General features: G+C 39.5%; 1 protein-coding gene across 4 annotated transcripts in view; it reads right to left on the reverse strand.

The window, feature by feature from the left end:
* Positions 1-24697, reverse strand: part of RALGAPA2 (Ral GTPase activating protein catalytic subunit alpha 2) — a 312968-nt gene that overhangs the window by 43503 nt on the left and 244768 nt on the right. For all 4 annotated transcript variants that reach the window (XM_056567643.1, XM_056567642.1, XM_056567641.1 and 1 more), the window contains one exon: positions 933-1054. In XM_056567643.1, coding sequence (XP_056423618.1) covers positions 933-1054 — 122 coding nt within the window. The remainder of the gene's footprint in view (positions 1-932; positions 1055-24697) is intronic.

A 24697-nucleotide genomic window follows, 5' to 3' on the forward strand; every position in this document is an offset into this window, starting at 1 on the left:
TGTCCTCTCCTTCCAGCCCAGCAACCAAACCCACAAATTGTGTAGTCCACTGGATAAGGACCACAAAAATAAAGTCTTGAAAGTGGCAACACAACTAATATGATCTTATCCCAGAGTTTTAAAGTGAATGTCAACCTTTAAATGTTAGGTGCATAATTCTTAGCCAATTAAAGCCTAATATATTGATTTTTTTCCCTAAGAAAGGGTTAAAGTGCAACTGTACCAGGATTTACCCCCTAATGCTATGCACAGTATGTATAAGCTGTGTAGCACAGTAATGCAGCCATATCTTTCTTCTGTAATCAGTGGCTTTATGATGCTAAAAAAATATTTTTCATGAACAGACGACCTACCAACTAGGGTGTCTTTTTGTAAATATACTAACCTGTCTCTTGAGTTACGTCACAGCACCTGCCCCGTGCTAGCAACATACAGCTTCTCCGCGCATGCGCCGTCTCCAACCGATATAGGAAGAGAGCTCACGCTTTCCCAGCCTCGAGTGAAGGAACTTCTCAGCAAGCGCCATAATGGTCGGAGAAGGAGCATGTGCAGAGGAGCTGTACCACTGGCATAAAAGCAGGCAAAGAATGCATTAACACCTATTTAATGTAATTAAATGGTATTTTAATAAGTTTTAGATTTTATTATGTTCAGTATTACCAATTTTTTTTTCTTGCACTTTACATGCCAGACATGTGTTGTTTCAAAGCACAAAAAAACAATCTCTTACTGCTAGTGACAGGAGGGTGTAAGGAAGGATTCAATCCATAAATGTTTTTTTCCAGTTTTAAATTTAATAGACTTGTAAATTACCCTTTGCATTTCAATTAGAACTCATACAATAAGTCTGCTACTGCCCATTTGGTGAAAAGAAGGAATAATAATAATATCCAATAATAAATATCCAAATCTCTAGACACAGAGATACTCACCCAAGCCAACCAGAGAGTAACTGGGTGTTGGAGAGAACACTTGAGCAGCAAAGTCTTCAAAAGTCATCACTTCTCTGTGGTTCTGAATTATTGCTTCAAGGTACAGAGCCCTTTCCTCGTAGCTGGAGTGACCAAGTTAAGGATAAATCAAGGATTAAGCATAAACTTACAAATGCATTAGAGTGTCTAGACAATCATTCTTACATAGCAACATGGATTAAAAAAACAAAACGCAAAAAAAAAAGAAAAAAGCAATAAGTAAAACTGAATGCCAACAGTTTAGAAAAATAAAAACAAAATTAGATTAAAATTATAGGCAATCTTAGGCATCAACTGTCTTTTAATCTATTACTTTATAATTATTAAAAAATAAAATTTTTCTTTGTAAGTTTTATGAAAGCTGAATATAGGAAAAATCCAAACTGCTCTAATACCTATTTTTAAATTTTAACAAATAATTGTTAAAAAGTCAAATTCACACAATGCACCATTTTAGCGGTATACAATAGGTTAAATGAAATAAGCTTAATTATACACAGCCTAAATTCTTTTAACAGCCTGTAGAAGAAACAGGCTGACTGACAAGTAAATGCAGGCAGCGTACTGCCTCTTGTCTGGGCAATTTTATGTGCCTACAAATTATCAAAGTGGAGTTGCTGCTGTGGTCATTACTGGCTGAACTCCTACTTAATGAATTGGCTTCCAAACTTTCTTGGAGAGGAGACACACGCCCATACCCTTTTCTAAGGGGAACGAATGATGCCATTCACAACTCATTACAAGCATGCTTATTCTGCTCAGTGCTTGGCTGTTGCCAGGGCTCCATGCTGCACACTGCCACAGCAAGCTTCTGGCCCTGTAAACAGCAGGATACAAGGCTTGAGTGGCCGTCTGGCGGGCAAGCACTCTGACACTAAGCCGGCACGTGCTGGAACAGCAGGAGAAGGCTACTGCGTGACAAATTACTGAAAGAGCTGAGCAAAACTTATGTCAGACTGCCACCTGAGCCTACGGACCTCTGCGGGCCTGCCATCTTTGTACAATTCATTGGTCACTCATTTGATTTGCAGTTTGCTCAAGGATCCGGTATAAAGATGCAATGGTTTTGAGTGCTGCCTTTAAAATACTCAGCTGTTTAGAAAGCATGCCTGTATCTCTAGCATAACAAAGCTAGAAGAAAAAAATCTATACTTCTTTATATCCCCTTGCATTATCTATCCATCCATCCTACATATTCATCTAACTCTAATATTGGCCTGTTCGTTTAGTTTCTTAATAAGCCATTTATGTCAATCTATAGACTGTACGTCTTTAATAGCATAATAAAAAAAAAACTAATGCTGGTGGATTTCACACAAATATCTAAACTAACTGCAATACACGCAGCAAAATAGTATGCTGTCCATGGTGCTGAAAAAGAAGCTGCACTAAGCCCTGTCAAGTTCACGTCACAACAGACTAGACCAAAAAGGAATGTTTGAATGAAGCAACCAAAATGTAATGCGATACAATAACACGGATCATAATAGATCAATGGTTAACAAACATTTTTCCACTGGTCAATCATTTACCTTACTGAGTGTGGGTATACATTGTACAGACACAAACTTCTACAAACATTTATAATTTTATCATTACCTACAAACATGGCATATTACTAGTATGCTGCTTGGAGTTAATTCATCTATCACATAATGCAATGGGGTTACACAAAACAACTGTTTCTTTCATAAGCTGCTTAAGCTTAATATTATTTCAATCCTCCTTGGCATCTGCCACCAAAGACCGTCTTCTTTTTCTTTTAATATATATATATATATATATATATATATATATATATAAATATATATATATATATATATATATATATATATATATATACACACACACACACACACACACTAAACTATATCAATAGGTGATAGCGGAACAGTGTGGCTTGTTTGTAGGAGGGGAATTTTTAGTTTGCCACTGACCGACACATTAAACTGTGCACAGTAAAAGGAATTCTAAAGGTGCCCAGTCACAATGACATAAAAAGAGCTAAATTATTATTTTTTTCACCAGAAAGAAAAAAGGGTTTTCAAACAAAAAAAAAGAAAAAACTGTTTATTTCAACTTCATTATGTCTCATCACTCATCCTTAGCCCCACTCCCCCTCCCCAATTTCCAGTAAAGAGTGCAATATTAACATTCCCCTTTTCACATTGCTACAGCCCCTTTTTATTAAAATAATTTACATGTGAAAATTGAATATTCTCCAATACAATGATGACAGGGGAGAGATGACTGAAGGAAGAAAAACATTAAACGCAAAATGCTAATTTATTCTAATACACACCTGTTAGATGATACAAAAGCAGCAACAACAAGGGCCAGAAAAATAAAATAATTAAATTATTTCCTATTATTGGAAGGAAAACAATCACTGGGAGGTAGGGAAAGGCGCATAACAAAGCTGAACTCCAACATATCAAAAGACCCGGCGTTTAAAAGGAAATGAATTAAGATTACAAAATTACCGGACATTCCAATAATTTATACAAGCGATTCTATTACAAGGTACAATCTGTTTTCACGCTGGCTTAATGCATGACTATATAGATAAAATGGGCACAGCCAACAGAAAATAAAAGCTTAAAGGGGTTTTCCAGGAATCTTTTTATTTGACTATGCTACAGGGGCTAAAAAGTTAGTGTAGTTCATAACAGTGTCTGTATCTGTGTTTCATGGTGGTCTCACAATTCTTCTGTGATTTTAGTCCCAATGTTTATTTTTAGCAGCATACAAAATGAGTCGTCTCAGGTTTTCCCAGGTTGCAGTGTGGCCTGAGACATTACATCACTAGTTAGGTGATGAAAGAGAGCCTGTCTTTGCTTCAATGGGTGGAGCGACCGCTGGGTCGGAGGGAGATCATTCTGCAAGGAACTGTAGTTTAGCAACAGCTGGAGGCACCCTGGTTAGGAAATACTGGTCTATTGCATTGGAGGAAGCACAAGTGTGTTTTAAAAAGTGGGATGGCTGATATGTGGGGGGGAGAAAGTGACCCCACCCGTACAAATAAGGAATCATGGAATTTGTAGTTGGAGGGAGGGAACTCCAACAGGAAATAGCCATTTCAAAAAAGATAGCCACAACATTGTGGTAATCTCACAACATAGCCAAGACAAGCACAGATCATTCCTGAGCATATACATTACGGTTTGGTAGGTGAGTAATAAAATCACCTTATGGTGGATAACCCCTTTAACTATACTACTGGGTAAAAATTCTTAAAGACTATTTTTATGGTTGCAAAATATGGAATTATTACAGAAGTCAATCTTAAGGCTAGGTACAACATTTCTGAGTGTAATTTCACGCTTAATGGGATTCCGCAGCACAGTGCACATTGCCGTTCAGGCCTTCTTAGTTACTCAGAATAGATAACCCATTGATTTTATAACAATGCTTCAGGAGATGTAAAGACTAGCAGGCCACTTGTTGGAGGATCCTGTCAAGGGCTTTTTCAAATAGATAAGGACTGAAGGGATTCAAGTTTCATATCAATGGTTCATTATCAAGATTATTCCAACAGATGGGTAACACAGATACTAGAAGAGAAATCTAACCATAAGTGAAAAAATTCAAGCTTGATGCACCCAAATTCACCCAACCTAAAAAATACTTGGGTTCAACCAATGACGATACTCAGGGAAGTTACCACCTTATCTCCTGTAAGGACCACTTTGTTATAACACATACTTAGTGGCCTGTGAAATATACAACGGGGACAGCCTCAGTTAAGTATAACTCAAAAGGCTCTTTTACACGGGTGGATTACTGGACCAAAAAGTGTTTGTAGGAATGCTCATTCTCTATTATTGACCTGTATAAAAGAACCAGTAATCAGCCGAGGAAAAAGATTGGCTGATTGCATCTTTTGTGCTGTCAATTATATCATTATTGTACATTCCCTGTGTAAACAAAAGATGTACAGCTGCTATTGATGTATCTGAATGGCCAATCAGTAAGATTGGTACTCGTTTTCTGCCTCACTTTGGCCCATGTAAAGAGTCCTATGGTAGTTAATGTGTGAAGCCACAGGTTTTAATATACTACAACGTATACAGGCAAAAATGCATTATTACATAAAGGTAATCTTGTGAAGAAAACCCCATTTCCATATGCCCCAATGGGGTGAAAGGATGTTATTAAGGATGGTCCCATCCTACTTGGCAGTGTGGAGCCGCTAACAGAGTGACTCTTGTTTTGACAGACCAATGTTATTCTACAGTTCTCTTACAAATTTGTAGGCTGTAAGAAAAAAATGCCCTAATGCACATTTTCTAAAATTGATAATGACCCACTGGGTGAAAATGTTCCAAAATTCAAGTTCATATTGCTGTACGACAACAAATTGTAAAGCCTCTATTTTGGAATCAAACAATACATTAAACATTAACATTTTCACACTTTAGGAAACCTGAAAAATAGAGTCCTTAAAATTCCATTAAATTCAGAATCCTAATCTATCTGCATTTAGTTATGATCTATTTCCATCAGTTACAAAAGTAACAATTTTCGAAAGGTATTTCTACCTATAAGCAAATTTATACAATGCACTACAAAGACAAAAGTTTTAATGGCTCCTAAAACATAGCTGCTGAATTTGGCATAGGAAAACTTCTGTATGGTTAAAACGTATGCATGACTTACTTTAGGTTTGAAACATTATACCCACAAATCAGAAGGGAGCTGTCAGCAAGTCACAAAAATTTTAGGGGACTTTTTTGAAGACAGAGAAATTTAAGTCATGCAATAGAACTGTGCTGTTTCAATTAAAACAAATCAATGATTGAATAGGTTATAAAGTAAGCAATACACAAGTCAATCACATTTGTACACAATTGCTGATAAAGCCCCTAAAAACTTTACCCACCTGAGATACTGAAGTAAAGCAATTGTGTATCTCCAGCAGTCCCGCAGACCATGCATGAGCATGTGCCAACTATACCGCTTTATGCACCGGAGAGAGTTGGGGGTCCTGTTCTGGAGATCGCAGAGGTCACAAAGTACAGGCACTTATTCCCCCTACTGTGGACAGGAGATAAGTTTGTAGGGGCTAGAATACACCTTTATTTGAAATAAGACATTTGAATTGCAGCCTGGAAATTTTCCACAATTCCACAAGTACCCACACTTGCAGCACCATGGAGCATGCAACGTAACTGTGAGTAACCTGGGTCCGATTCTATGGCTACTCCTGCTATTTATCCTGATCCCGATAGATTGCTTGATATTTATCACATTTTACACATGCCAGCTCGCCATTTCTCTAGTTTTACTGTATAGTACTCACCTATGTTGGTTGTAACCCTCTGTACAGTTGTTTCCTCCTGGATCTTTCTCTATGTATTTGTGATTATTAGGACATCAAGAGTATATTGACTATTGATGGAGCCTTTCACCATAGGCCATTCTTTTGCTCACTTACCGCCCAGCGGGTATGCTGCTTGTGAGCTCATTGTCTTACAGAGTGCACTTTTAAATTACTCACGTTCAAAAGTCTTTTGGCACTTTATTTAACTCATTACTGATGTAAATAATCATTACTGATGATTTTTTTATTTTTATTATAAACTTGTTGGTGCAGTTGCCCCAAATAAATGGCAACCTCTCTATACCAGTGAAAGAATAACTGGTATATATATATCACTTTGGCCAATAGATAATGATATTCTCATTTTAGGTAGGTTACACATTTGGTTAACAATCAATTACAGGTCCGCTTAGAGATGCTCAGGATTTCTTATTGTCACACAACTTTTTAGTAAAAGTGGCCATAAAAGGGGACTTCTCCATTTAAAAAAAAAAAAAGAAGTGAAAAACAGCAAGAAAATGAAAGCCGAGGTAAATCTCACATGACCTCTCTGTAATGCACCATGCCCTTTTATTTAGTTTATTTAAAGAGCAGCCAAAAACACAAAACGATGCACATTAAAATAAGGAACATCTTCAAGTCCTATTTACTCATAAAAACATTGCCAAAATATAATAAGCCATTAGCTGGTGCAATTAAGAAATTACAATAATGTGAGGAAGTATTTCATTAAAAACAAAAACACATAAAAAGCCAAGTACAGAACGTCATCAAGCCTTTCTGTGTAGCTGTGCATGAATCATCTGTAATCTGTAAACCTCAAGGCTCGGCCTGCATGTTGACATTCGGTCCCCCAAAAGTTGAGGTAAACTTGCTGCTTTTCTGTGATTGTGAAGCAACTTCAATGTTTTCTGACTGAAAGCAAGATCAAAAGTGACCATCACTAAAGGACTGACGTAGCAGAATTCAACAAGAGATTGGAAAGTCGTCCATCACCTTGTTTGGCCTAGAAAAACACTGAAACCACATGGTAGTGCTGGTTATATGCCATGCATAGGAAACAAAACTGTCCTACTGAAAGAGAAAAACTAAATCGCCTTATCACAGAAAAATGCCTTTATCCATTTATCAGGCTCCTTTCCTCCTCCCCTACTTATAAAATCATCATTCACACTTACTATGAAGAGCGAGAGAAAATAAAAAAAGACTGGTTTAATCACAGCTTATTATACGGCTCTAAAATATCCTACATGCTGCTACTTGTTACGCCGAGCGCTCGCGGCGTTCCTCTCTCTGCAGCGCCCCGGTCAGACCCGCTGACCGGAAGCGCTACACTGACATTGCCGGCGGGGATGCGATTCGCATAGCGGGACGCGCCCGCTCGCGAATCGCATCCCAAGTCACTTACCTGTCCCGGCCCCCGGCTGTCATGTCCTGGCGTGCGCGGCTCCGTTCCTTAGGGCGCGCGCGCGCCAGCTCTTTAAGATTTAAAGGGCCAGTGCACCAATGATTGGTGCCTGGCCCAATTAGCCTAATTAGCTTCCACCTGCTCCCTGGCTATATAATACCTCACTTCCCCTGCACTCCCTTGCTGGATCTTGTTGCCTTGTGCCAGTGAAAGCGTTTAGTGTTGTCCAAAGCCTGTGTTTCCAGATCTTCTGCTATCCATATTGACTACGAACCTTGCCGCCTGCCCCGACCTTCTGCTACGTCTGACCTTGTCTCTGCCTAGTCCTTTTGTCCCACGCCTTCTCAGCAGTCAGCGAGGTTGAGCCGTTGCCAGTGGATACGACCTGGTTGCTACCGCCGCAACAAGACCATCCCGCTTTGCGGCGGGCTCTGGTGAATACCTGTAGCATCTTAGAACCGGTCCACCGGCACGGTCCACGCCAATCCCTCGCTGACACACAGGATCCACAACCAGCAAGCCGAATCGTGACACTGCTACTGTCGGTGTGAACAAGATCACATTTTCTGTGTGTGCTTCGTTTTCATGTGAAACTAAACAAGTTATATACCTTTTAAAATATCCATGTGGTAAAATTTCCATAGGACAAACTAGGACAATTAGGCTATGACTGAATGAACTGAAAAGCACCATAAGAATATATGCCAAGAAACAGGAACAAAATAAGATGGAGCTGGGTAGTGAGAAGTATGGGAAAACGGGTGTCGCAGGACCCTTTTTTGAAAATGGACACCATGTATGTGAACTGAGGAGGATGAGCTTAGAAAAGATCCATGGAACAGGTAACGAACAGGTTAAAAAGAGGTTACAACACCAGGTGTTATGGATTCAAAGACTGAATTCACTTTCCCCGAATGGGAAAAAATTTGAATTGTAATTTTAACTAATTTATAATCAATTCAAGGTAAAACTATTCAACCTTTTCATATTTATATGCTCTACTTATAAAATGTAAAACCACAGTGAAGGTATCTCAAGATATTTGTGGAATTCTAAGAAAGCTGTTCAATTCACTGGTGAACACTACAAAGTATTCTTGTTTCAGTTTGAGCATCTCGGGAAAAAAGTAAGGAAAAAGATGATGAAGGGCTGGCAGCAATCAATGGCTGAATGTGATCCATTTTCTCATTTTGCCTGAAAAGCCTCCTATAAAGCTTAAGTCACTTTCTCTATCAGGTAAGACAATCGTGCGTGCTTTCTGTGTGAAATTCTCAAGCCTGTAACACAAATGACCACATTACAAGCACATGCAGCCGAACAGCTGGGTCTCACATAGCAGCTCTCAAATCAGAAATCCAGGGTCAACAGCACAAAATCCAATAGAAAAAACATGAAACGGGCAATGGAAACTCAATCAATTACTGGGTATTCTGTACTAGAAGAGCTGACCTCTTAAATGATGGATCAAACAAAAAGGTAGTATCTTCATTGTGCCATATAATTCACATTAATGGACATGGACAAGAGGTCTTCAGAGACTTTGAAAGACTGTCTGTACATAGCTGTATTTAGAAGGACATAGCCATGTGCATTATTGCACATTGGTTTCCTATAATAACAATAAAAAAAAGCAATCTCTGCTGAACACCAAAGAGCAAAAGGCCGGTTTACCTAATAAGAGTGTTACCACAACGACAAAGGCCCTTGAGCTACCGTGACTAACAATATGACTGTCTTCCATAGGTCAGTAATTAAACAAGGACCAAAGAGACTTCATATGGTTACTATAACCTTGAGACCTGTAAAGCCAAACATCATATTCAAGTGAGAACTTTGTTACAGACTCAGGACAGTCAAACACATTAGAACTTGCCTATCTTCAGATCCCAATATGACTAGTTTTATCCTTCTGTTTAACAAAAGGCAAGGCTTCTGCAACCTTCTGTGACACATCATTCACTGGTCCTGACTACTGAGAGTACAACAATGTCATTTTGTCCGATTTCATATTTTTTGTGGACAAGTATATCAATGTTCAATCGTGACAGGGATTGGTGTAAGTGGTGGCTATATTTGTACAGTACTGCAGAATATGTTGGTGCTATACAGTGTAAAGCTCATTCACAAGGAAATCTAAAATGTGTACATTAGGGTTTATTATGTACCACAAAGCAAAGGAGGGATGTGCACTTAAATTGTAATTTCCGGCTAACTAACGGCACAAAAAGATTCATCATTAAATAACTCTTCCAAGACATCCAAGTAATGTGGTTTCTTAGAAACATACAGCATGAGTTCTCTCGATGTACTGCTTCCTGTTACACTCAAATCCCTGAACTTGTCTTGGTCTACTGGGAGCAGTGTAACAATGTAGGTATCCTGTTCTATCAGTGCGGCCGATAGCCATGTTATGTAATTAGCTGCCTTGTTCTACAAGCCGAGCTATTAGCAAGGGAGTGAAGTGTGGGGAAAGGCTGCATGTTACTAGGCAATGCGGTCCTCTGTGAGTTGGTGCATAGTTAATCCCATTCATAATGACGGTAACATGCACGTACTTCAAGAAGTCTCCTCATCAGTTGTTGCTTTATAAAGAGGACTGGAAAGTTAATTGAATCACTGGGGACTTTAATATTTCTAACTTGGTGGGGCCACTTTATTCCCTTGTTATACCAACAAGTCTGAAAGACCAACAGCAAAAAAACTGCACATACTGCACCATGCAGGGAGGAAGAATTGCTCTTATACTGGTATCATACAATTCCACAACTAACAATTCATTAATATGTTATTACTGGAAATGAGGTTCAGCACATCCCCAACATGTGGGATATACTGGCAGAACAAGGGCTACTATGAATGGCATCTCTTTCCTAGTAAAAGCTACTGCAAGGCATCTGTGTATTCCATGCAGCACTACAGACTAGGAACCGATTTGAACTTCTTATAAAACAGCAGTGTTCCCCAACCTTTGGCTGTTGCAAAACTACAAGTCCCACTATGCTCTGTCAGCCAAAAATGGTCAGGGCATAATGGGGTGTTGACCAAAAGGTTGGGGAACACAGCATTGGGCAATAGCAAGACATGCAATTTACCCACATGTGATCAATAAAAGGTCATTAAAGTTTCAACATATAAGTAATGATGCCTGAGCCATAAATGAAAAACTAACCTTTGCAAACTATGCATACATTAAAAAAATGAAAGACACTTTCCTAACATATCTTATCAGAGAAAAATGCCTTTATCCACGTATCAGGCTTGTTTTCTCCACTTATACTTCTAAAGTCATTATTCAATATAAAACCCATGTTGAGAAATGAGGCTGAGGGATTAGTTTACATGTTGTCCACAGATTAAGGGAGAGAGAAGAGCTGGAGCTCCTCTTTAAATAGAATAATACATGGATTAATGCTTTAAAACCCTGATACCAGTTTTAACCACAAGTAGTTAAGATTCTTGTGCAATTGTACACAGTTCAATAAGCCGTACATTTGTTGTTATGTAAACAGAGTAGATCGCCGAGCTAGGTCGTTTATGCAACTCCCATTAAAGTCAATGGGAGATACGAAACTTGCATAACTTCCCTGCCTCGGCTGCTTTCGACTTTTCCCAGCACCACAAACAAGGCTAGAGGTGGCCAGAAAAGGCAATTGACAAGATAGGACAACCCCTTTAACTTTTTGTTTCAAAGGGGGATAACATTTCATTAAATCAAGATTTATAAAGAAAAAACCAACACTGCAACATGGTTTATACTGAAGATCAAAAGATAAATCATTAAATAAATCAACTAATAAATCTAATAAATATTAAAGAAGGTGCATACTTCAGTGGAGTGACATCAATGGCTCCTGATGGGCAAGACATTAATCTGGCTTCAACTAGATCTCGTGACAGGAGCACTAACTAAGGTGCTATAAAAAGATGCATACTACAGAACTATTGCCTGTAGATAAAATACCGACAGTCTGCCTCATTAAATAGAATTAGGTTTTACTCAAAAATTATTTAACTTTTCAGAGAAAATATATTTAGTAAAAAGAACCAGGCACTGGGATAAGTGTCCACTCGGCACCTTCCTGAACGTGGGGATAGAGCGGTCTATCAAGTTGGCTGGACAGAAGCAGGAGAAGAGACCAGTAAGACCATGAGTCCATCAATTTCATCTTATAGCTCTATTGTGTCCCTACTGTGTTGAAAATGCTCCAATCATATTCTCACATAACCAGAACAATAAGATATATTTGCAAATATTTGAGTATATAGAGATAATAATGAAATAATAATATATGAAAATAATCCAGTAGGCTTTCCATAGGGCATGGCATATCTGTGCCATTATCAAATCAAATGTAAATGTCTATAACAAAGAAACTGTTACCCAAGAGAGTTTCCTGGAAACAAGTATTGACAGACTAAAAAAGATATATATAACGTTTCTCCAAATTCAGGAGATCTCTAAGCCATTCACCAACCTCAGACCCTGAACGATCAAAACTTTGACTTTACTCAAGAACATGATTTTTTTTTTTTTTTTAGGCAGTAGGTAACCTAAAAAAAAAAATATATATATATATGTATATATATATATATATTTTTTTTTTTTTTTTTTTCTTACACCAAAAGATGATTACACTATGAATTGAACATCATATTTCCATCATATTTGAGTTCACATAATGTTAAATATTGTTTATTCTCCCATGTTCCCAAATTTCATATTGAGGAGCGGAAACTCTACCTTGTAAACATGAGTAAAAAAAAAACTGTTTCACTTGCTTCTTTTTGGCACATTGAATACAGAAGAAGTCACTGAGCCTGGCATGTGGAAGCGCGCGCACTGAGGTTCTGAGAACATTTTGGCTATTGTGTTGCTCCTACATTTCTTTTCAATATTTCAGTCTACTGTAGTTCCAAAATGGCTTGGATGTAGAAGATACTAAAAGTGGTATTGTCCAGTTCTGGTTGACAAGGCAACGTCTCCAAGGTTGTGCATCATAAGCAGCACATTAGTGTGATAATGTTCATATTGTCTATACATGACACATTTGTTGTTCATCCAGCCTTCAATTTCTCCAGAGAAAATTGAAAAATGTTCTGGATGAACTGGTTGACAGGAGTCATACGGAATAGCAATTACAATGAGCTGTCAGGATTGGTTAAGCCCAAACATCTGCAGAGATGTTCAGAGGGTTTGTTTTATTTATAAGCGATACCCATGCAAACAGATTAACACTGACATCGCCAGGTAAGCTGTGCCTACAAAAATATTAGCAATTACCATAGAATATTAAACTGTAAATAAGTTACATTTTTTGTTTGTATTTTTTATGACTCCCTAATTTGGACCTTACTAAACGCTAAATACTAATTTTATGCTTCATTCCTATGGCTGAATGGAATAAAAAAAATAGTTATCTTTTTTAAAGGTGCCTAGTCTGTATAGTCACTTTAAAGAGAATGCCCAACTTTTCACACCAAAATATTTTTAGATCCAAACTCCGGTAGAAAAAAACTTATTTCAATTCAACTGGGGCCAGAAAGTTATACAGATTTGTAAATTAGTTATATTTAAAAATCATAGTACTTCCAGACCTTATCAGCTGTTTACTACAAAGGAAGTTGTGTAGTTCTTTCCAGTCTGACCACAGTGCTCTCTGCTGCCACCTCTGTCCGTAACTCTGTCAGAGCAGCAGAGGTTCGCTATGGAATTTTGCTCCTGCTCAGGACAGTTCCTGACATGAACAGGAGGTGTCAGCAGAAAGCACTGTGGTTAAACTGGAAGGAACTACACAACTTTCTCTGGAGCATACAGCAGTTGAAGGATTAAGATTTTTAAATAGAAGTTTTTTACAAATCTGTAACTTTCTGGCACCAGCTGATTTAAATTATTTATTTTTTTACACCAGAGTATGCCTTTTACCTCTTAAGGACCACAGGTTTTTCCGTTTTTGCACTTTCATTTTTCCTTCTCACCTTTTAAAAATCATAACCCTTTCAATTTTGCACCTAAAAATTCATATGATGGCTTATTTTTTGCGCCACCAATTCTGCTTTGCAGTGACATCAGTCATTTTACCCAAAAATCTACGGCGAAACGGAAAAAAAAACATTGTGCGGTGAAATTGAAGAAAAAACGCCATTTTGTAACTTTTGGGGGCTTCCGTTTCACCGCAGTACATTTTTCGGTAAAAATGACACCTTACCTTTATTCTGTAGGTCCATATGATTAAAATGATACCCTACTTATATAGGTTTGATTTTGTTGTACTTCTGTAAAAAATCATAACTACATGCAGGAAAATATATACGTTTAAAATTGTCATCTTCTGACCCAAAAAAATGAGGGCTCATTTTTTTGCGTCGTGATCTGAAGTTTTTAGAGGTACCATTTTTGTATTGATCGGACTTTTTGGTCGCTTTTTATTCATTTTTTCATGATATAAAAAGCGACCAAAAATACGTTATTTTGGACTTTGGAATTGTTATGCACGTACGCCATTGACCGTGCGGTTTAGTTAATGATATATTTTTATAGTTCGGACATTTACGCAAGCGGCGATACCACATATGTTTATATTTATTTTTATTTACATGGTGTTTTTTTTATGGGAAAAGGGGGGTGATTTGAACTTTTATTAAGGAAAGGGTTAAATCATATTTATTAACTTTTTTTTTTTACAGTGTTATAGCTCCCATAGGGACCTATAACACTGCACACACTGATTGCCAGCACTGTTCACTGCAAAGCCATAGCTTTGCAATGATCAGCGTTATCGGCGGTCGATTGCTCAAGCCTGAACCTCAGGCTCGGAGCAATCAATCGCCGAGGGGACACGCCGGAGGCAGGTAAGAGGCCCTCCGCTCGTGTCCCAGCTGATCGGGACATCGTATTTTCACTGCGGTAGTCCGCGATCGCTGCCACGCGCTATTAGCCCCGGGTCCCGGCATCAGATACATGCCGGGACCGACCCGATATGACACGGGGTCACCGCGTGACCCCGCGTTATATCGCGGGAGTAGGCCAAGGACGTAAATATACGCCCTTGGTCGTTAAGGGGTTAAGCTAGATCAACTGGTAATCATGAATTATAATACAACCAATGATTATTAACCTGTTACCGCAATTTTAGCTCTGCTGTGCTGCAAAGCCGAGCATCCCTGAAGCTGGCCAGGGACTAATCACAGCAGGCCATAAATGTTGGCACCCCTGACATTTTTCAAGAAAATTAAGTATTTCTCACAGAAAAGGATTGCAGTAACACATGTTTTGCTATATACATGTTTATTCCCTTTGTGTATTGGAAATAGACCAAAAAAGGGAGGAAAAAAAGGAAATTGGACATAATGTCACACCAAACTCCAAAAATGGTCTAGACAATAATTATTGGCACCCTTTCACAAATGTGGAAAAATAAGATTGTTTCAAGCATGTGATGCTCCTTTAAACTCACCTGGGGCAAGTAACAGGTGTGGGCAATATAAAAATCCCACCTGAAAGCAGATAAAAAGGAGATAAGTTCACTTAGGGGGAGATTTATCAAAACCTGTGCAAAGGAAAAGTTGCCCAGTTGCCCATAGCAACCAATCAGATCGCTTCTTTCATTTTTCAGAGGCCTTGTTAAAAATGAAAGAAGTGAGCTGATTGGTTGCTATGGGCAACTGGGCAACTTTTCCACTGGACAGGTTTTGATAAATCTCCCCCTTAGTCTTTGCATTGTGTGTCTGGGTGTGCCACACTAAGAATGGACAAGAGAGTAGACGAGAACTGTCTGAGGACTTGTAACCATGAGATTGTTGATACTTTTCCACAATTTTGATTCTCAAGTCCATCTCCAGAGATCTAGATTTGCCTTTGTCCACAGTGCGCAACATCATCAAGAAGTTTGCAACCCATGGCACTGTAGCTAATCTCCCTGGGTGTGGACGGAAGAGAAAAATTGATGAAAGGTGTCAACGCAGGATAGTCCAGATGGTGGATAAGCAGCCCCAAACAAGTTCCAAAGATTGTCAAGCTGTCATGTAGGCTCAGGGAGCATCAGTGTCAGCGCGAACTATCCGTTGACATTTAAATGAAATGAAAAGCTATGGCAGGAGACCCAGGAGGACCCCTAAAACAAGACCACATTGAACTTGAGTAAGTCAAAATCCTTCTGGGAAATCATCTTGTTGACAGATGAGACCAATATAGAGCTTTTTGGTAAAGCACATCATTTTACTGTTTACCTAAAATGGAATGAGGCCTACAAAGAAAAGAACACAGTACCTACAGTGAAAGGTAGGTATGGTGGAGGTTCAATGATGTGTTCAATGATGTGTTGGGGTTGTTTTGCTGCCTCTGGCACTAGGTGCCTTGAATGTGTTCAAGGCATCATGAAATCTGAGGATTACCAATGGATTTTGGGTCGCACTGTACAGCCCAGTGTCAGAAAGCTGGGTTTGCGTCCGAGATCTTGGGTCTTCCAGCAGGACAATGACCCCAAGCATACATCAAAAAGCACCCAGAAATGGATGGCAACAAAGCGCTGGAGAGTTCTGAAGTGGCCAGCAATGAGTCCAGATCTAAATCCCATTAAACACCTGTGGAGAGATCTTAAAATTGCTGTTGGGAAAAGGCGCAATTTCAATAAGAGACACCTGGAGCAATTTGCAAAGGAAGAGTGGTCCGACATTCTGGCTGAGAGCTGTAAGAAGCTTATTGATGATTATAGGAAGCAACTGATTTCAGTAATTTTTTCCAAAGGGTGTGCAACCGAACATTAAGTTAAGGGTGCCAATAATTTTGTCCAGCCCATTTTTGGAGTGTGTGTGTATTGGAACTAAACCAAAAAAGGGAGGGGGAAAAAAAGCTAAATTGGACATAATGTCATACCAAAGGGAATAAACATGTGTACAGCAAAACGTGTCACTGCAATCTTTTTCTATGAGAAATGCTTAATTTTCTTGAAAAATTTAAGGGATGCCAACATTTACGCCCATGACTGTATTTGCTGGGGTCTTCTCCGCCTCCCTCTCCTCTGTTGCTTCACACAGTGAAGCGATCGGAGGAGAGGGGGCCACCATCCTGAGTTAACCCTATAGATGTTGCGTTCACTGTGACCGCAGCCTCTATTAGGGTTACAGAAGGAGGGAGCTCCCTCTGTTCTGGTTCTGTGCTCTGCAAAGTGAAAGCAGAGCATATGGTTGCCATGGCAACTGGAGGCCTGACATTGGCCTCCGTTGTCATGGCAACAGAAGCTGATCAGCCTCTACCTAAGATAGAGTCTGATCTGCTACACTATGCTTGTCAGGGTAAAACTGACAAATGTAATTCAGTGGAGTACAGATGTGTACAAATAAAACATAGAAAACTTCATTTTTTTCAAACAAAGTATAAGAGAAATATTTTTTATTTACCATTAGGAGTGCAATAGCAAACATTTATTTTAATGAGAGTTACCCTTTAATGTCATTCTGACTACTTTAAAGGGTTCAGTTTTTAAAATGGGGGTATCTAACATACAGGCCTCTGAATTCCACTTCAGAACTAAACTGGTCTCTGAAAAATCAGATTTTGAAATTTTCTTTAAAAATCTGGAAAATTGATGGTAAATTTAAAAACCTAACATTCTAAAAAAGTAAAAGAATGTTTATCAAATTATTTCGAATATAGAGGAGACACATTATAGATGCTAATCATTAATTTGGTGTGACATGACTATTTGTCGTACAAACAAAAATTTTGGAGTCTTTCACAAAAAAAGCTGAATATATCAATCAAAATTTACCGCTAATGTAAAGTACAATATGTCACGAAAAAACTCTCTCAGAATCGATTTCATAAGTAAAAGCGTTAAAGTTATTACCAAATAAGTGGACACGTCAGATTTTAAAAATTTGACTTGGTCATTAAGGTCAAAACAGGCTAAGGAGTAAAGGGGTTAATCAATTTTTCTTGACTGCCATATAGAAGAGGCTCACATAATGAAAGATAAACCATGATCTGGTGCTTACTGCAATCACATTCAGACATTGTAGGTTATGTCCTCAAGAAAATGCAGACATCACACTCATGTTTTGACTTTTAGTTTAAAGGGGTACTCCCGAGGAAACCTTTTTTTTAAATCAACTGGTGCCAGAAAGTTAAACAGATTTGTAAATTACTTCTATTAAAAAATCTTAATCCTTCCAGTACTTTTTAGGGTCTGTATACTACACAGGAAATGGTTTTCTTTTTGGAACACAGAGCTCTCTGCTGACATCACGACCACAGTGCTCTCTGCTAACATCTCTGTCTATTTAAGGAACTGACCAGAGCAGCATATGTTTGCTATGGGGATTTTCTCAAACTCTGGACAGTTCTTAAAATGGACAGAGATGTCAGCAGAGAGCACTGTGGTCATGATGTCAGCAGAGAGCTCTGTGTTCCAAAAAGAAAACCATTTCCTCTGTAGTATATAGACCCTAAAAAGTACTGGAAAGTAAGTAATTTACAAATCTGTTTAACTTTCTGGCATCAGTTGATTTAAAAAAATAAAAATAAAGTTTTTCACAGGAGTACCCTTTTTATACACTTGAATGCACCCCCATGTCTGAATTACATAACTATTTAACAGTATACACACCTCAAGAAAAACTGTTACCTAAAATGTAAGAATTTTTTTTTGTTCATTTTAACAGAAACTAGATATAAACCCACAAGCGAATTAAAAAAAACATTTCTGTTTTGCACAAGCTGATTAGAAACATGAGTAGAGAAGATTATGAAGACCTAGGAGCCGCTTTTTGCCAAGCAATCCTCCAAACATAGCCCTGCAGTCACACTGTGAAATCAAGCAGTTTATTCCAGTGTAAGAATCAAAGAGATAGAGGCAACAGAACACCTGCTTCTTCATCTCACATCTTCCTTGGCCGTCTTTATTTCCTATCCATGGATTGGATTCATACTACAGGGTGGTATTTGTTTAATGACATTACCTACTCGTTTTAAGATTATCCTCCTCTATGGCTAGAGGCTCAAATGCAGCACTGATTTTTGGAAGCTTATAAATGTAGCAATGCATGTTTTCCAGAGAAATGTCTTAGAAACAAGTAACCGGTTTCATGATTCTTCGTCATTGCTACAAAGAGTATGCTGTTACTTTATGTATATCAAATAAGTGAGCTAGCCAAAGCTTAACCCAGGAACAAGGTCAGCGTCTAGGTAAGGGTCAGGATTATTGGTCTGTAAAATAAACAGTAGCAAAGGAAGGATCTACAGTGATCTACAGGCAAGAGATCCAAGGCAGCTTCTACTTTAGCTAGGCCACCAAATTGACATCAATGGGCGCTTGTCATCATGTAAACCTGGTGTGGTCAATAGATAAAAGAAGCAAGCCATGGTTGCTGAGGAGGAACAGAGGAAGAGCTCACTGCTGGAACCTGCCAAGGTGTTTCAAAAAGTTCCCCCCAACAAAGGACTCGATGTGATAAAGTATCATGTGTTGGCTTATTCATCTGAATGAGCAACCTTGTGGTACCACATTTCTCCTGCTGCAGCCAGCACAGAATGCAATTTAGAAAAATCATCTAAATAGAAAAAACTCTTAGTATAGAAAAAAAAGTTCTCTGGAAGCAAAAAACATAGACCTCCTGTACGTGTAATACGCTATATTCAAGATTTTAAACGCATAAAGTTGAAGATGGATGCAGTATTAGTTGTTGACAATTTTAATCATCCATCCAAATCATATGCTACAAATGTGCATGTTCTGTAATGGAAAATCTTTAATCAACAACACCACATCGCATACCATGTTTTACAAGAATGCTGTTAAAAACGTCACTTGCAAGAAAATGGAAAATACCTATTAAGTTAAACCAAAGGACTAAATTATGGGAAAGAGAGACTTTTACTCGACCAAAAAGTTCGGGTAAAACAAAAAGCAATTTATCACATCTACTGGATGAGTGGTCTTCACAAGACCGCCTCATAAATCCTGCCCGTAAGTGCCAAGTTACATGTACAGATCCGTTTGGGTAAGCACCTAGCATTCCCTCTGATTAGCGGTCAGTAACTAATTACAAAACTGTAATTCCCCTTATTTAACCACTACAGGGACAGATTCCCAGATGGTTTGGAAGTAGGCCAGATTATACAAATGGGTAACTCCAGTTCTATACACCAATGGCTCTTGCACCTGCTTCTTGCGATGGGAAGTATAGAGCCTTATGTGTGGGAAAATATACTAGACAAGAGTTCCTATATAGACCTCTGAGAAAGTACAAATGAGGGATTTTTCATTTTTGGGAGATTTTCCACATTTTTACAAAGGGTGTATAAATTTAAACATTAATACTATTAATAAATGACAAAAGAAACAATGTTCCTATGCAAACCACGACTTCTGAATAGACCCACAGACTTGATTCAAAAGACTGAATAAAAAATGTAGGATAATGGCATTTGTGATAATTCACTGGGAAAGACTATTGCTTTGAAATGCTCAACTTTCTGCAGCAAGAAGCAAGTTCATGAACAATGTGGGACCAACAAATTTCTTGGAAACATATACTTTATTCCCAATGTACAACATCCGGCAAAAGATCAAAATGCATTAGTGCGCCCCCGTCATCGCTTAGTTGGCGTGGTTCCGGACGGGACGGAGGGCGCGCGGCATGCAGGAAGCATCCAGTAATGGTGCCTGCCCTTTCATTGGCCATCTATCATCCCACACTGGTACTTAAGACTCACGTCGTTCCCCCACCTCACCGCTTCTAGACAAAGCAGTGGCAAAATGCGTTGGGAGGGTGAGGTGGGAGAGCCGCTATAATGCTACCATTCCTATCTGCTGCATTGGATATACTAGTTTGTCTAATTTTCTGCATGCACTTGCCCATTATTTCCTCAGCATTTTTGCTTAGTACAGTGGTCCCTCAACATACGATGGTAATTCATTCTAAACGTACCATCGTTTGTTGAAACCATCGTATGTTGAGGGATCCGTGCAATGTAAAGTATAGGACAGTGGTCTACAACCTGCGGACCTCCAGATGTTGCAAAACTACAACACCCAGCATGCCCGGACAGCCGTTAGCTGTCCGGGCATGCTGGGTGTTGTAGTTTTGCAACATCTTGACGTCCGCAGGTTGTAGGCCACTTTTAGAGGAAGTTGTACTCACCTGTCCCCGCCGCTCCGGACCATCACCGCTGCCCGGGATGTTGCCGTCCATCGCTGTCGCCGCGTCCCCGAGGTGTCCCCGACGCTCCGGCAAGGCCTCTACTTCCCCGGCATCCGCGCTCTCCGTCGCCGCCATCACGCCGCTATAGCACGTTATGCTCCTATTGGATGACGGGACGGCGTGCGCAGCAACGTGATGACGTCGATGGAGAGCGCCGACAATGCAGAGGATCCCGAATAAGACGCGCCGGGGCCCCGAGGACAGGTAAGTGATCATCACCGGAGCTAACGGGGCACCGTAAACGGCTATCCAGTGGCAGCTGAAGCAGTCAGCGCTGACATATAGCCGTTTAAGCGATGGCTCCGACATAAAAAAGCATCGTATGTTGATGCTGCCTTCAACATGTGATGGCCTCTGAGAGGCCATTGCATGTTGAAATTATCGCATGTCGGGACCATCGTAGGTCGAGGGGTCACTGTATTGTGATTGCCATGCACTTAATGTACCAACATGCTTCTATTAGACCTTATGCTGTATTTTTTTTTGTTATCATACTGCTATACCATAGGATCTAGTGGATTATATTTAATTGATTTTTGTCTGCATTGGTACATAGATTAACATTATATTAGCTTAGAAAAAAAAACATTTGAAGAAGAACACAAAATAGGGTTCTTGACTGTATGAACCAGAAACTTTTACAATATAATCCTATATCTGATTTAATGGCCAATTTAAATTAAAAACATATAACGTGGCACAATATCAATTTTCCAATAACTGCTGGCCTATCTGTGTAAAAATAATAATCTGCTCTCTGTCCATTCTCCATTGTGTGTGAAAAACAACACCTGCAAAATCTCCTTTACCAAACAAAATGTCACGTCTACACATCAAACAGCAGATTCAGCCCGGCCCGTTAAACACCAATAATATTATCTGATGTTCAAGGGGCATTAATTGCGGAGGTATCAGAATGCACTTATTTGAAGAAAACACTTCTCTGTGTCAAAACAATGACCGCACTTTCTCAAATGAAAAGAATCAGTGCACACATTAACACATCAAAAGGCCCGCTCAGCAAGAGGAGAACATTTGCATGGCTGCCACTTTCATCATGAAGGCAATTGGTGTAAATTCCATTTTTACTCAAATGAGGAGATTTGTCACAAGGACATCATTTCCACCTCAATATAAACAAGACGGTAAAATACAGCATTGACTATTTAACCCCTTGTACAGTTACACTCAGCACAATACCTTTCCCCCCAAACTACATAAACAGACAATAAAGATGTTCAAGGCCAATTACAGGAAGACCCAACATAGGCCATCTATTGTATGGGTCTTGTTTTTTTAACAAAGCGTATGAAAACATGGAAGTTGAATATTTGGCTTTAAATGTGTTTTGAAAGGGAGTCATCATAAAATGAAAAATGTTTCATATTTAAATGAAGTTTGTATATTTAAATAGCTTTTTAACCCCTTAAGGACTCAGCCCATTTTGGCCTTAAGGACTCAGACAATTTAATTTTTATGTTTTCATTTTTTCCTCCTCGCCTTCTAAAAATCATAACTCTTTTATATTTTCATCCACAGACTAGTATGAGGGCTTGTTTTTTGCGCGACCAGTTGTCCTTTGTAATGACATCACTCATTATATCATAAAATGTATGGCGCAACCAAAAAACACTATTTTTGTGGGGAAATTAAAACGAAAAACGCAATTTTGCTAATTTTGGAAGGTTTCGTTTTCACGCCGTACAATTTATGGTAAAAATGACGTGTGTTCTTTATTCTGAGGGTCAATACGATTAAAATGATACCCATTATTACATACTTTTATATTATTGTTGCGCTTAAAAAAAATCACAAACTTTTTAACCAAATTAGTATGTTTATAATCCCTTTATTTTGATGACCGGGATCAGCCGCGCATGACACGGGCATCGCTCCGATGCCCGCGGTTATGCTTAGGACGTAAATGTACGTCCTGGTGCGTTAAGTACCACCACACCAGGACGTACATTTACGTCCTGCGTCCTTAAGGGGTTAATATTTAGTTTTATTATTAATAATTGTCACTATAGTAAATGTAGACCAAATATGCAAAAAAATAAATGGCTGCTGGACTGAGCTGCCACGATAGTCAGACACTGTTTTGTTCAGATTACATTTACAGCTTGTGCTCTGTATACTGCAGGCATTTACAATAGATTATGGGGATAGTTCAGCTTCCCTTCAATCGATGGCACAGTGACTTCTGCACAGCGAGCCCTTCTCACAATCTTTTACAGAACTCAACAGGTTGGATTCTTAGACAAGATTTTACTCATCACAATTATATCAAGAAAAAATTAATCATCTAAAAACAAAAAAAAATACATAGAATCAGGGCTGTGGAGTCTGAGTCGGACGAAATTTTGGGTACCTGGAGTCGGCAAACAATGTACCGACTCAGACTAAATTTTGATTGGAATAAAAAAAAAAAAAAGCAAGTTTAAATGTCCCAATTCACAAAAAGTTATAATTAAAGGGGTACTCCGGTGAAAACCTTTTTTCTTTTAAATCAACTGGTGCCAGAAAGTTAAACATATTTGTAAATTACTTCTTTTAAAAAATCTTAATCCTTCCAGTACTTATTAGCTGCTGAATGCTACAGAGGAAATTCCTTTCTTTTTGGAACACTGATGACATCACGAGCACAGTGCTTTCTGTCCATTTTAGCAATCGTGCATAGCAGGTGTATGCTAAGGGCAGCATGGTGGCTTAGTGGTTAGCACTAGTGCTGGGGCCTTGGGTTCAAATCCCACTAAGGACAACAATAAATAAAGACTTATTATTATTATAATAACGTCAGCAGTGCTCGTGATGTCATCAGAGAGCATTCCAAAAAGAAAAGAATTTCCTCTGTAGTATTCAGCAGCTAATAAGTACTGGAAGGATTAAGATTTTTTTTAATAGAAGTAATTTACAAATATGTTTAACTTTCTGGCACCAGTTGATTTAAAAGAAAAAAGGTTTTCACTGGAGTACCCCTTTAACCCCTTAAGGACCAAGGGCATACAGGTACGCCTTTGCTCCCTGGTACTTAAGGACCAAGGGCGTACCTGTACGGCCGTGGGAATTTTGGTCCCCGCCGCGCGCCGGGCGGGGATCGCGCCGGGGTGACTGCTGATATCTATCAGCAGGCACCCCGTGCAAATACCCAGGGGGGTCATTAGACCCCCCCCATGTCGGCGATCGGTGCAAATCGCAAGTGAATTCACACTTGCGATTTGCGCCGATTCCGGGTCATACGGGTCTATGGTGACCCGGTGACCCGGAATAGAAGGGGGATCGCGGGTGTCCTAGACACCCACGATCCCCCTGTAGCGATAGGAGTGAGGTGGCAGGGTTGCCACCCCTCCTATCTCTGCTATTGGTGGTCTAGACGCGACCACCAATAGCAGATCGGGGGCGGAGGGGTTTACTTTCGGTTTCCCCGTCCTGCCCACCCACAATAGGCGGGGCAGGACGGGGAAACCGACAGGGATCGGCGCCGAAGATCCACTTACCCATCGGCGACGGCAGCGGCGACGATCAGCGGCGGCAGCGGGCGACGATCGGCGGAAGAAGAGGACCGCGACGCAGCTTCCTGGATCCTACGGAAGCCGGTGAGTTACTTAGCAACATCTGGAGGGCTACAGTCTGAGACCACTGCAAAGTGATCTCTATACTGTGCACCTCCAGATCTTGCAAAACTACAAGTCCCAGCATGCCCAGACAGCAGTTTGCTGTCTGGGCATGCTGGGAGTTGTAGTTTTGCAACATCTGGAGATCCACAGTTTGGAGACCACTATGCAGTGGTCTCTA

Source organism: Hyla sarda, chromosome 3 (genome assembly GCF_029499605.1).
Source record: "Hyla sarda isolate aHylSar1 chromosome 3, aHylSar1.hap1, whole genome shotgun sequence".
Classification (NCBI taxonomy): Eukaryota; Metazoa; Chordata; class Amphibia; order Anura; family Hylidae; genus Hyla; species Hyla sarda.